At 40.6% G+C, this 13,774-nt stretch overlaps 1 protein-coding gene across 1 annotated transcript in view; it reads right to left on the bottom strand.

Moving 5' to 3' along the window:
• Positions 1-13,774, bottom strand: part of Kcnh5 (potassium voltage-gated channel subfamily H member 5) — a 420,336-nt gene that overhangs the window by 302,650 nt on the left and 103,912 nt on the right. The window contains exons 5-6 of the mRNA XM_004624802.1: positions 10,597-10,712; positions 5,288-5,680 (exon numbers count right to left, since the gene is read on the bottom strand). Of these exons, the coding sequence (XP_004624859.1) occupies positions 5,288-5,680; positions 10,597-10,712 (509 nt within the window). The remainder of the gene's footprint in view (positions 1-5,287; positions 5,681-10,596; positions 10,713-13,774) is intronic.

Raw genomic sequence — 13,774 nt, 5'->3', positions numbered from 1 at the left:
TCCTCCTGTGTAACAGAGAGCCGATCTACAGGAACTGAATCGAGAGACCAAGTGACAAAGAAACTGACACATATGGATAAATCTAAATAACTACTGGCAGGCAAATCAGTAAGATAATAATTGAAAGGGATAACTCAACACAAAGTGAGACTAACAAACAAAATGACAATAACCAAAAAATAGAAGGCAAAGAGGCTCTTACATTATTTAGAAGAAAGGTAAAGACACATATAAGCTTTCAAAATGCAAGTCAAATACTGATACTAATAATGTGAGAATGATCAACAGAAAAATTTCCTAACCAATAGAAGGAATACAGCAGGTTAAAGTAAAACTCAAGTAATGCAGATGATGGCAGAGGTTCCAGGCCACAATCTGCGGGCTCTAAGACAGGGTGAGGAGAAGCAATTCACGGAGAATCAGTTTCCGAACTATTAATGGTAGGCAGAAGATAGCAGAGCAACAAGGGAGAACCACAGCTCTTTCTATCCCTTGTATCTTATCAAGGCTACTTAGAGCCAGTGGTACTCACACCCTTAATCCCAGTACCTTGACCCTAGAAACAAACCATGAATCAATTTTAATGTGACATACTCTACATCCAGGCACCCCTGAAAAAGTCTCACCTATGAAGGCATGAGATTTTGGGGGACATCTAGACACAGCCATAACATTCTACCCCTGGCCCACCAAAGACTCATGTACATCTCTTTATGCAAAAGAGATTTAGTCTATCTCTAAGTGGTGCCAGAGTCCTAACAGTTTCAGCATCACTGTGAAGTCTAAGTCTTAAGTCTCCTCTGAGATTTAAGGCAAATCCCTAGCTGTAAGCCCGTGTGCAGATAAAAAGAAAGTTACATACTTCCAATGTATAATGGCACAAGATAAACATTACCATTTGAAAAGGTACAAGTAAGGGCCAGAAAGATAGCTCAAAGGATTATGGACCTGCTTGGGCAAGTGCAGGGACCAGGGTTAGATCGCCGGCACCACATGCCATGCTGACCCGACCCCCAGGCGCACTGAGCCAGCCACCAAGACCAGAAGTAGTGGCGCATGTCTGTAATCTCAGCTCCAGGGAGGCTGAAAACAGGAGGATCACTATGAGTCTGAGCTGTGCAGTGAGACCCTATTACCAAACATAGAAAGAAAGAGAGGAAGGCAGGGGAGGGGAAGGGACGGGTAAAGGAGGAAAGAGGAAAGAGGAAGGAGGAGGAGAGGAAAGAGGAAAGAGGAAAGAGGAAAGAGGAAAGAGGAAAGAGGAGAGGAGAGGAGAGGAGAGGAAAAGTACACACACCAGCAAGACCAATGCAAGTCTAAAACCCAGCAGCTTTTAAGTCCTGCAGTTCTATGTCCATCATCCAAGGCAATCTGTGGCAAGACGTGGACTCCAAAGGGCTTGGGTGACTTCTACGCAGCACTGCAGATGGTTGCAGTTTCCATATCTTAGCTCCCACAGCTTCTCTCCTGGGCCGGTTCTGCTCTCCTTGCAGTTTTCATCAGGCGGTCAACATTCCTGTCTTCTCCAACCTCTGGGGTCTCCACTGCACCTCTGGCTTCACACTCACAGCTTCACACAGTGTCCTCTCAGGAGCACACTGCCTAGCCTCTCACACCTTCTTCTGAAATCTGGGTAGAAGCCTCTCTGACCTTGTAACTCTGTAATTGTGTATGAACCTAAAACAGCATCACATGGATGATGCCACACTCTGCCTAGCTGGAACCAATCTTTCTTCTTTCTTAGCTGTGGAGATCAAGGGCCTGTAAAGCAAATCCGAAGGACAATTTCCCTTGGCCTCGGCCTCTCCGAAATCTGGTGCTCTGGTACTCTTAAAGCAACATCTTTCACTTTTTCACTTTTCAGGCTGCAAAAGGTGAAATCCTGCTGGTTCTTGTGACATCCTTAGGCCATCTTTTCCATTCTCTTGTTCCTTCTCAGAACCAAGATCTCCTCTGTTCTACCTTTTTCCATCTACAGTTTTACAGGAGCTTTCTTTCTAGCCAAACTTAAATTTTTTTAAATTATTCTTCTGTGTTGTGTGTTCTTGATTTTTGACGTAAACCTAGCTAACCACCCCCCCAACAGTAGCCATGCCACCTCCTTAACATTACACTACCTTGAAATTTCTTCTGCAAGATTAATTAGTCCAACACCCTTAATCTTAGTCTGGGGCAAAATGTCTGGACATAAGCAAAATGCAGACAAACTATCTGCCAAGGCATAACACACATTGACTGGAGTCCAGTAGCTAATGCAATCCTTCTTCCCAGAAGAAACTTCCTGAGTATGGGCTTTCACAGTAGGATTTCTATCAGCATCCTTGTCTTTTGAGCTCTGACCAGAACCTTCCATCAAGTATAGCCTAAAGCATTCGGGTTCCACTTTTCCAGCCAGTATCGCTGAACCTTCCCTAACTCATCCTCTTTCTACAAGCCAATTTCAAAGAGTCTGGAGCCACACAGTAAGGCAATGTCACAGTCATGACCCAACTTCTCTGGTACCAAATTCTATCCTAGATACTTTTCTCTCATTGCTGAGACAAAATAGCCAGCACCCAAAATCAAAGAGGAAAGGTGTATTTAGCTTTCAGTTTGTAGAGGTCTCAATCCATAATCCGCTGGATCCAAGGCAGGGTGAGATTGCAGAAGAGAAACAGTTTATGGCAATCAGAAAGTAGTAAAGCAACAAGGGAGAAACACAGCTCTTTCCATCCCTTATATCTTATCTAGGCTACTTAGGGCAGGTAGCACTCATATCCTTAATCTCAGAACTTTAATCTTAGCACTGCACCATAAATCAATCCCAGCGTTACACACTCTAGATCCAGCCACTTCTGACAAACCTCCACCTATAACCTCATGAGACTTGGAGGGGATATTTAAACACAAGACATAACAGGAAGTCCTAGAGCAAAATAAGCAAGGAAGGTTAATTACAGATGTCTTACAACATCAGTTGTGGGCTGAAAGCAGCATTAGAAAAGTGTGTGCAACATATGCACTGTAGCAAATCTGAAATCACAGCAACCCATAATCACCTGTTTTGTGGTGGATTGTCCTACTACAGAACATTAAAAAGAGGTGGGGGAGGGTAGAGCATTTGCTACTTTCTGCAGTAGACATATTCCACTGTGGCCAGTTTTAAGGTAGCCAGGTGACATAACTGAATCCTGAATTTGAAAGAGGTGCTAATACCTGGCATTCATAACCCAAGAGTCTAGCATTACAACATTACAGTAACACACAAATAACAAGTACATCCCCATTCTTTTCTATCCATCCACGCTTTCAGCATTTTTCAACATGATGCTCTTAAATATAGTTATCATGCTGTAAAGCAGATACCCTGAGCTAGTCCCTCCCACCTATCTGAAATTCTGTGTCTTTCAACCAACATCTCCCCAATCATCTTTTGACTGTCCTAGTCCATGGTAACCACTCTCTATTCTATGAGATTAACTTCTTTAGAATCCGCATGAGTGGTTATCTTTTATTGAGATCTTTATATCTATCATCTAATTCAGCGGTCCTGCATCCCTGGGCTATGGATGAGTATTGGTGTGTGGCCTGTTAGGAATCAGGTCACAGAACAGGAGGTGAGTGGCAGGGCAGCATGCGAGGCTTTATCTGTATTCGAGCTGATACCCATCAGAACAGCGATAGCACTAGATTCTCCTAAGAACACAAACCCTCCTGTGAACTGCACATACATGTGAGAGCTCTAGGCTCAGTGCTCCCTTGAATCATCCAAAACCCAGCCCCATCGCTCCCCAAGAGAAAACTATCTTCCAAAAAAACCCATCTTTGGATCCAAAAACTTGGGAACTCTAAATAACTATAGTCATAATATACTGACACAGTAAGCGAAATACTGCGTAATGTCCCTTGATGATATGGTTAGCACTTTCAAAGATTAATTCCTTTTAATAGTCTCCAGAAGTTTTGAAAGAAATGCATGTACTTTTAAAAGCTACATGTAAGTGAGACCCAAAATTAGAAAATGAATTAGTATGATTCCACTTTTCCATAATCTTTAAGGTAATAAATATGTTAACAGTATCAAAATACAATGCCTACACTTGAATTTGGAGAAATAAATTTTAATATCATTATAGTTGACTGCATGTAGAAATTTTATATAAAAAGCCATCAAAGAAAAGTTTCAATCTAACACCCAACACACATAGCAATAAGAGCATTAATAACAGAGCCAAGAATTTTCCATCTAAACAGTTTAATAAAAAATATAGCAGAATCTTTAGGATAATTAATTTAATAATACTATCTCTATGAAGACATGCTTAATAATAAAGATATTCTGTGTGGACTGTACTAAATATTATTAACTGACATTATTGGTTGGATGTTCTTACCCTAGTATAACTAGCATCTTGTAAGTAATCCACTTTGAAGTCAGACACTAAGAAGCTATGAAAATAGTGATATTTTAAAATATTACACACTTTCAGTATTTCCAGTTGCACCGATAACACTGAAGGAGCAGAAGCGTCCAGTAAACTGCACATAAGAAGTCATTCAAAACCATCTCTATTCACAAATGTACTCAGACAATATTTGAAGCAGAAGCAAAAAACAAAATTGCAAAACATCTAACGCCATTTCTCCATGGGGTTTCTTTATCATTCTTAACCCTAGTCCTGCTCCATGTGCATCCGGAGGAAAGCGGTCAAAAGGGGTCAAAAGTTTAAAAATGCTTGAATTTTTTTCATCTCCTTTTTCCAACTGTTTGTGCCTTTTGTCTTCTTAATTTATCACATATTTTTTTCTTCTTCCAATTTTACATGCATATATCTGGTACTATGAATAACTGGTTGGAAGATAGCACTATGTATTACAACAAACACTATGAAACTCATATTACTTTGTTAAGTGCAATGCTGCATCACTTGTAATTTTTTGTTTTAATTCTAATTTGTACTGTCTTTTAAAAATTAATATATATATATATATATTTATTTATTTATTTATTTCATCATCTATTAACTCTGAATGCAGCTAGTTTGCTTCTCCTTTACCTATTCCAAGCACAACCTTTAACCACAGCCACTTTCCTAGTAATTAGATTGTTCAACTAGAAACCCAGGGGAGGGTGTAGATGGAACTCAATTTAACATAATCAAATTAATTTGCAGCAAGAATTTAACAGAATGAAGTTTGAAAGTGGTGACTAAAAAATGTTTGCATCATCTGCCCAATCTTTTGATCCTCATGTTTTCAGAATATATGATCCATAGTACTCAAAAGCACAGTACTGAAAAAGACTTACCTCATCCACATTTTCAAAGGCATTGATGATATCATAAGGTAAACAAGACAGCAGGTCGATCACAAACCAAGTTTTCAGATAGTTCATCCTTATGAGTTTAGGATCAGAAATGACCTCTCCACCAGGCCCCACAAAAGTTGTGTGGAAATTTAAAACAATATCAACCAGAAAAATAACATCCACCACACTGTCCAGCACCAGCCAGGCTATATTATTCTGCTTTGTTTTGAAAGAAACATTGTAAGGAACCATAATGGCGGTGTAGAAGGTAAGAATTAAAATCACCCAGTCCCACGTAGTTTTAAAAGCACAATAGTGTAAAATAATGTGTGGTGGAGTCTTTGGCGCTTCTTGTTTATACTGAGGAAGGATATCTGATCCCAGCTGAAGAACCTAAAAGAGAAAAAATGTGCATATAAGCAGCTTGTTCATTTCTGCACTTCTGGTAATACATTGAAACTTACTGTCAAACCACAGCTCTTCTGTCCTAACTCTTGGCTTCAAGGCCAGGCATGCTGTAGAGCTTGGACTCCACCTTGCAGATTCTCCCTCATTGTAATTTGTTCAAAGAAAATCACTCCAAGACCAGCTGCTTTACAAAAGTTGGTCTCTTTACTTCTCTACCTGCCTTGCTTGCCAGTGGCCAAGACGGGCAGCCACAGGGCAAGTAGGGCCTTGGGCACAACCACTCTACAGGCCTTTCATATATAAGTGATTCACCTTATCTATTTTTCACACATTTAATACATTGGAGAAGACCTTGATTCTGGTGGTTTTGCTGAACCCCAGCACCCCACTGTTGGTGACCTGGCTTCTGAGAAAATCAGCACACACCTTTTGGACTAGCATAGTAATGCATGCAATTGGGTTATGTGAGAGCCTGTTTTATTCCTTTTCTCCCTTAAACCAGGACATAAAGAGTTTTCTGCCAGGTGTAAATTCCCTAGAGGAAAAAAGGATGCTACATACTCAAGTTTTTTTCTCTATACCTCTTTAACGAAATGAAAACATTTCAGTCCAAGGCTATGTGAACTTTGATTTACCTTGTGTAAGTTTGTCTAATTAAAGGAAGAAACCAAGAAAGTAATCTCAAAGCAAAAGGAGCAGTTTTAGCAACCCTGGCTGAATGTAACAGAAGATGTAGCATTGTCTTCTGAAATGGAAATCCAAAAATTGTGAAAAAAATGGAAGAAACGGATCAAAAATCATTACTTCATTCCATCAATGAGTCTAAGGACAGTATGTATAATGAAGAATTTTCTAAGTGGGAATTTGTTGCTTTGGGTTTTATTCTGTTGTGATGATGGCAATGGTAGGTTTGCATGTAAATGATATATTGTAATTTTTATTTTTTATTAATTTTTTGTCTTCTAGACTTTTATGTTTTGTTTCGTTTTGTTCAATAACATTTCCATCAGATTTTCCTAATCTTATGCAACTAATTATTCAGTGTCTCTCGAACTAATAGAGCCCAGAAAGTAGGAGGCAGAAAGTCTAAATTATAAACGCATTAGACATTTCAGTGTAGAAATAGATGTAAGTAAAAATACTCATCAGCATGTAACTCTGTAAGTTATACAGCACAAAGCAAAACAAATACACCAGCATCTTTTGAAATGTGGGAGAGTATCCTAAAAAAAAAAATTATCTCATGAATTGAAGTTATATAATTGACCACTAGTTATATAACATCTATTCTTACTGTTTGCAATATTATCATCACTATTATTTTCCTTAGTGTATTATACTATTTTTAGTAAGAAGAGTATAAAAAGTATTTTGAGGATCTATTACACATTTGTCTGTATTCCCAGGGCCCCACGCATATTTTTCCAAGAAGTGTTTCTTTTTCTTTCTCTTTGATAACAAGAATCGAACTCAGGGCCCATGCTTGCTAGGTAAGCACTGTGCCACTGAGATATATCCTCAGCTCCTGCTAAGTTTTTTAATTACTTAGCACCAAATTATTCTACCAGGATTGAATTTTGTGTTGTAATAGGGCTTTATATATAATCACTGTACATAACTTCTCTTTTACCTCTTAACCACTGGTCTTTTAGTTCCAATATTACTGCGGGAACCATGAAAATTTCCTTCTTACTTGATGTTACTATGGTACCACTTAGATCTGCAGAGATAAGTTTGAGCACAAAGAAATCAAAGTTGGGAAATAAGAACAAACTTAGTGCGAGGGGATTTACTATCAATATGGCCCACAGGACTCTATCCTCCTACTAAAACTATAAAATGTTAGGGCCAGCCAGATAGCTCAGCAGACTAAAGCACCTGCTTAGGCAGAGCATAGCTGCTAGGGTTCGATCCCCAGCGTGTCATGCCAGCCCCACCCTGGGGTGCACTGAGATGGTAATTGAGACCAGGCATGGTGGCGCATGCCTGTAATCCCAGAGCTTGGGAGGCTGAAAACAGGAGAATCACTATGAGTCCAATCTATATAGTGAGACCCTGCACACCCTGCAGACCCTGCACCAAATACATTACATATAAAGTTATATGTCATAACTGCATTGGTACAAAGACAAATACGTTAATATCATATATTTCTACCTACAAGTTCTGTTTTTCTTTTCCAGTTAATAGAAACTGAAATGTTTTGAGTGTCCCTTTTAAGTTTGTAGGCCCTCCACATACTGCCTACCGTATTAGCGAATAAGCTGGTTCTGCCCAGTACTATGAGAAATGGAAAACCTCTCCTCTTTCTCACAAGTCCAGTGGTCTGAAATCTGGCCACACATTAGAGTCATGTGGAGAGGTTTTAAAATGGACAGTGTCAATCCACCTGGACCCCACCCCAAAGAACGGCTAGACTGGTCCGAAGTGGGTTCTCCAACAACCCTGTATTTTTTAACCTTTCCGAGGGATGACAACACACAGATCCAGAGCAAGTCTTTGTCTTATATTTAGTCATACCTAACCCAATTCTTTCGACAGTGACTAACACAATAAAATGCTCTCAAAATACTAGATGAGAAGGAGGAAGAGCAAGAACAGGCAAAAGAGAGAAAAAGCAGTCATAGGAAAAGATGGAGAAGAAGCAGAAAGAGAAAGCAATGATGATAACAAAGAAAGAAACACTGGTACTGTGGGGCCTACTAGGTGTTTGGGTTTTGTTCTTCTTGTATGCAGCCATCACCACCAGGCCCCATAATTGGGCTCTTTTATAAAGCAATGAGTAATAACTCTTCCCTTTCATTGCTATTTCTTTCCTAAGCCTTAGGTAAAGAAAGGACGAACCCACGCTATTTGATGTATTGTTGTATCAATACAGGCATTCTTCTTCTCTGAAGATCTGAGAGCCCTGCCTCTGAGGAAGTCAGACCCACGTCAAGGCAAGGGTGCGTATATTTATATCCATTCAGTACAAATGTGACCCAGCTGAAGGCTGTCAGCACAATGTGAATGCGTGTGGAAAATTAATTAACTTCTTACATGGTTACTAGAATCTTTGAAATTGGGGTTGAGTTCCAAAATTAGGAGGTGGGTAAAGCTGTGATCAAATTTATATCTTAGGGAAAGTGAAAAGCCCAAAATTTCACAGCAAAAACAGATACTTGAGCAAATTACATAAATCTTTGCGTACACAATTGGCAAAATGACATTCTTGTACTGAATCAGTACTTCTTTTGGATATGTTTTTTGAAAACCTAAGGGCATATTGTGTATTTCTACATGTTCCCTTGACATTGATTAAACAATAATAACAATGAAAATCCTGAGTTATTCAAGAGTTATTCAGGAGGCTAAGAAAGAGGGTTTTCTTTTCTAGGTAACCATTTTGCTTATTCTTATCCAGTAGTGAAACAAGGAAAAGGGTATGTCTAAATAAGATATAGTTGATCAAGATCCAGAAGAAATCATGACTATATATGCTTTTAATGTTATCTTTCTCCTCTTTGGTAAGTCACATCAGAATATTTTCTGAGTACCCTGTCTTTGTTCAGCATTGTTTTTGATAGCTTAATTCAATTGTTGGCATCTTTCACACTAGTTAAGACAAATAATAATTGCAGAAAACATGCAAGTCATAAGGCTTATAGATCTCTTGGAGTTCCATCTTAATTCCTTTTCTCTTTGGTCTCAATGTAGTAACACTCTAGGTGTAACACTGTTTGGTCAAAGTCATAACTGTGAGGTTAATAAAGAATCTACCATTGGAACCCAAATGTCCTTCCAGAGTGCAGATCCACGTATCCCACTACCATTGCCCCACATAAATTGACATTTCAAACATACCACATCTACAAATGAACTCACTATCATTGCTCCTAACCTTCTCTTTCATCTTTTGTATTTGTTGGTTTATGAAAAAACAGCACACCTATCCATTGTCCAAAACAAAACTGACTGACCTATTCTCTTGATTCACACTCAGTTCTCATCTATCAACCAGCGAGTTGACTCTAATCCTGATGTGGCTGCAATCCGCCCACTTTTGTGCTTAGGATCCTTCTAGCTAAATCTACATATTCACTCTCCACAGAACCAATAGGTCAGGCAAGTGGTCTTAGTCATCTTTGTGCCTCAAATCCCTCTTGCAATCTGGTGAAAGCTAGAGACCCCTTCTTAGGATGTCCTTAAATTAATACAGTTTAAAAAAAAAAAAAAAAAGACATACAAAAGAGACCAGCTGGAGCCAATCTCTCTTTGATCTTCCTGGTACATGGGACAGCAGGCACCTCCATCTGACTGTACATTCATCTTTCCTTCCCCACTGAATTCAACCCCACTGCAGGCACATGCCAAGCCCTCATCCTGAATCCTCTCAAAACTTGGCCTGTGCCAGCCTTCCTTCTACACCTGCCATCCAGAATTGCTTGTCCCAGGGATCACATCACTCAGATGTCAGCTCTCATGGCAGAGATGTGAGCCACAGCAATGGCATATATGCCCCTTCATTCTGCCATTCTGCTACAGTCATTTTAACATCCTATGATCACTATTTCTGCAGTAAGCTGCACTCCCTGGTGGCTGGGCCCATTGCTCATTCATCTCTACAATCTTTGCAGAGAGACAAGCACAGAACAAATCATTAGCAGGATCTTGCTGTGTACAGAATTGCTCCAATGAACCCTCACACTTTACCGGCCTCAGCTGAGATGTCACCATCTACACTTGGAGAGAATGAAAACAAATATTGGGGACTTCTCCATTTCTACAAGGGAAAAATTAATCAATACTTACATATTTGTAATATAATAGCCAGAAATATTTACATTGACTCATGGGACCAAAAAAAAAAAAGAAATTACCATCAATACCATCTCGGGAAGCAAAGCTAGCCTCGCACTTACCTCAGCTAACCGCGAGTGCTTGTGGGCCACCTCTGTTTTATTCATTGGTGTAAGCTGCTGCAAAACACTCCGGCTATTTGTCAAAGCCCGTGTCAACCGGGCAAATTTGGTCCAACCTTAAAAATACAGAAAGAAAGTCTCAGGTTTTCATATAGAATGAATAAGGCATCGAAGATTCACAGCAATCACTAAACATCAAGAACAAATGAAAAGAATTGGTCTAAAGCAATTGATGTCCACATAAACACCAGCATATATTTAACGTGAAGCTATAAATAATGAGCTTTTGCGGGGAGAGGGGGTACTGGGAATTGAACTCAGGACCTTGCATGTGTGAGGCAGGTGCTTATGCTTCTGCGCTATCTCCCCCGCCCAAAAAAGCAATATTTATGAGTGACCATTGTTTATTCACATACCTATTATATAGTCCCTATAACCAAAACAGGTAGCTGTCCACAAAATTCAGGGCTCCCACTTGCATTACACAGATCTCTTGCTGGAAACCAGCCACCTGTTTCAAGTTCCCAGCATTTCCCAGCATTCCTTGCATCATAGTATGGTCTATATTAATGGTTCTCAAGGGCTAGCCAGATAGCTCAGTGAACTAGAGTGTCTGCTTGGGCAGGTGCAGGGATCAGGATTCGATCCCCAGCGTGTGGTGCCAGCCCTGCCCCCAGAATGCGCTGAGACAGCTGATGAGACTGGGAGTAGTGGCACGCTGAAAACAGGAGGATCGCTATGAGTTCCATCTGTGTAGTGAGACCCTGTACACCCTGTACTAAAATACATAGAATAAATAAATAAATAAGGTTTTCACCAATGAAATCTAAACACATATGTGTCACGTTCTTGTGACAACTTAAGAAGTCAAGCTCCTCCTTGTACCAGCTAGACACAAATAACAAGGCCCTAGGGGATGCAAAGCTACCAAATCACAGCGTGGAAGCATGTCATATGCCTGGCAGGATCACTCAGACTGAGCCGCTGCGTGAACACGAAATATGCTTCAACTGAGTCCAATGACTACCGTGTCTATTTTATTAGCAATAACACATTTTGATTGCAGTATTATTGTTACTTGTTGTAGCAGCCAATATTGCTCTAATACGAAGAGTCCTGCAGAGCATTTGAGTGAAGATATTCACACACAAGAGAACAAAGCCCAGTTTCAACAAATCTCACGTATTTCCATCTTTCGACATGGCAAAAATGTTATTTTTCTCATTAAGGAAGGCAGTGATGTCTAAAAAGTCCATGGGGGCGGGAAAGCCTGCCCATTAGCTCAGGTGTTTAAGTGCCTGCTGAAACAAAGCAGTCAGGCTCAGGATGCTGTGCTTCGGTCCCCTTCATCCTCAAGCCAAACCAGACCTGCCCTGAAGGCATCCTGAGCGGCCCCCCAAAAAAATATCCTTCTGCCATTTGGGGAGGCCGGGGAGATGGCTCAGTGGAATAAGTGCTTCCTTGGCAAGTGCAAGGGCCTGAGTTCAATCCCTGGTTCCACCAAAAATAAATTAATTAATTAATAAAAATTTAAACATTTTCCTGTGGGTTATCTATAATCCCAATGTTTTCTGATAGAAGAGTAGCTTTGGGGGGAAAGGGTATGAGTTTAATAGGAAGAAAATTTCCTCTGGGTCCTCGAAGTATCAATATTAGACTCAGTAATTTCAAGAAAATGTCAATAAGATGTGTGAAGAAAGGAAACGAAACCAACCACATTCTGGCCCCGTTCTCCACTGTCTTCTCTCTGAGTAATTCAAGCTCTGATATATTAAATATTTCATCAAACTATTTGATAATTTCTATTGTATTACAGGACTTAAAAAACAACTCTCTAAAATAAAGAAAATTTTAAAAACCACTGGTATAAAAGAATAATGCCTAATAGCATGATGTAATGTCAGACAATGTGATAAAAGATGATGAAAGAAATCTGGGACAGACATGAGCTGAACACCTGTCAAATCACACACTGAAGGTGATGTTATCCTTTATTATTTTTTAATAGGAATATCAATTAAGGCTTTAGTTTAACAGGCCTGGTGCTGTAGCACAGGAGTCCCACACACAGGACAGAGCCCTCTAGACTAAGACCCAAGAGGTACTTCGGAAGTGCTACCTATTTACCAGCTAGCAACTCTGTCCTAGTGAGGAAAGGCATAAAAATGCTGAAACCAGGGAATCTTCTGGAAGCTTCCTGTGAAGTTAAGTATGCAAAGGAGGGCCACAGCTCCCTCCCTTCCTGATCTTAGTCATTCCAGGGTATTCTCTCCATTCTTCAAAAAGGCAACAGTATCATTTAAAGTGTCAGGACAATCATGAATCCCCAAGATGGCTAGAGAGGCAATCGGTATCTGGATCGAAAACCCCTGTGGATATGACTGTACAAGCATCTCTGAGGTCAAGTCTCTGCTCTAAAAGAATACGGTCAGGCTTGAGGGGATAGTGGTGAAAGAGCTCGAAGCATGGCAAATATTGGCAATGGCTAGTCTTCACGGAGAAAGCCCGAGAAGTTGCAGCAAGTTTCTAGACCAGAAGCACTGGGAGGAGCAGATATTTGGTGACGCAAAAGATCAAGTTGTGATGGCACTGGAGGAAAGGAAACTCCACTAGACCCCTGCACAAGTAATTACATGACCTGTATCTTTAAACTGTGGGTAAACTTTGTGTCTTCCAGACTAAAGAACTTCTATCTTGGAGATGACCAAGGGCCGCGGGATCCTGAACAGACCCAGAGCGCAGGCCCGGCGAGTGAGTGAGAGGACCGGGGGTCCTTCGGATCCTGAATAGACTCAGAGCCCAGGCCCCATGAGTGAGTGAGATGACCCTGGGCCATGGGATCCTCATTCAACCCAGGCTGTAGGCCCAGCAGGAAACTCTTCAGCAGAACTCCCTGCAAAGAGGCTAGAGGCAAGACCCACCCAGCTGATTTAGGAGCAGAACATATTCCCAGAGAGACACGAAGGGTTCAACTCTAACGGCTGCAGCAGAAAGAAGTGAAGCACACAGCCAGAACCAAACACCCACCTGGAAGAATCTGAACTTCGTAGATCCGGACCTGGTGATAAGGTAATAACTCTATCTAAGCTCTACACCAAAGGTCAGGAGACAGTGGTATACAAAATGACAAAGAGAAGGAACAAAATGCAGTCTCAGGCCCCGAGTCCACCCAGTACAA

Source organism: Octodon degus, unplaced genomic scaffold (assembly GCF_000260255.1).
Source record: "Octodon degus isolate 3935 unplaced genomic scaffold, OctDeg1.0 scaffold00007, whole genome shotgun sequence".
NCBI classification, from domain to species: Eukaryota; Metazoa; Chordata; class Mammalia; order Rodentia; family Octodontidae; genus Octodon; species Octodon degus.
The sequence above is the reverse complement of the archived record's forward strand: the minus strand, read 5'-3'. Positions and strand labels throughout refer to the sequence as shown.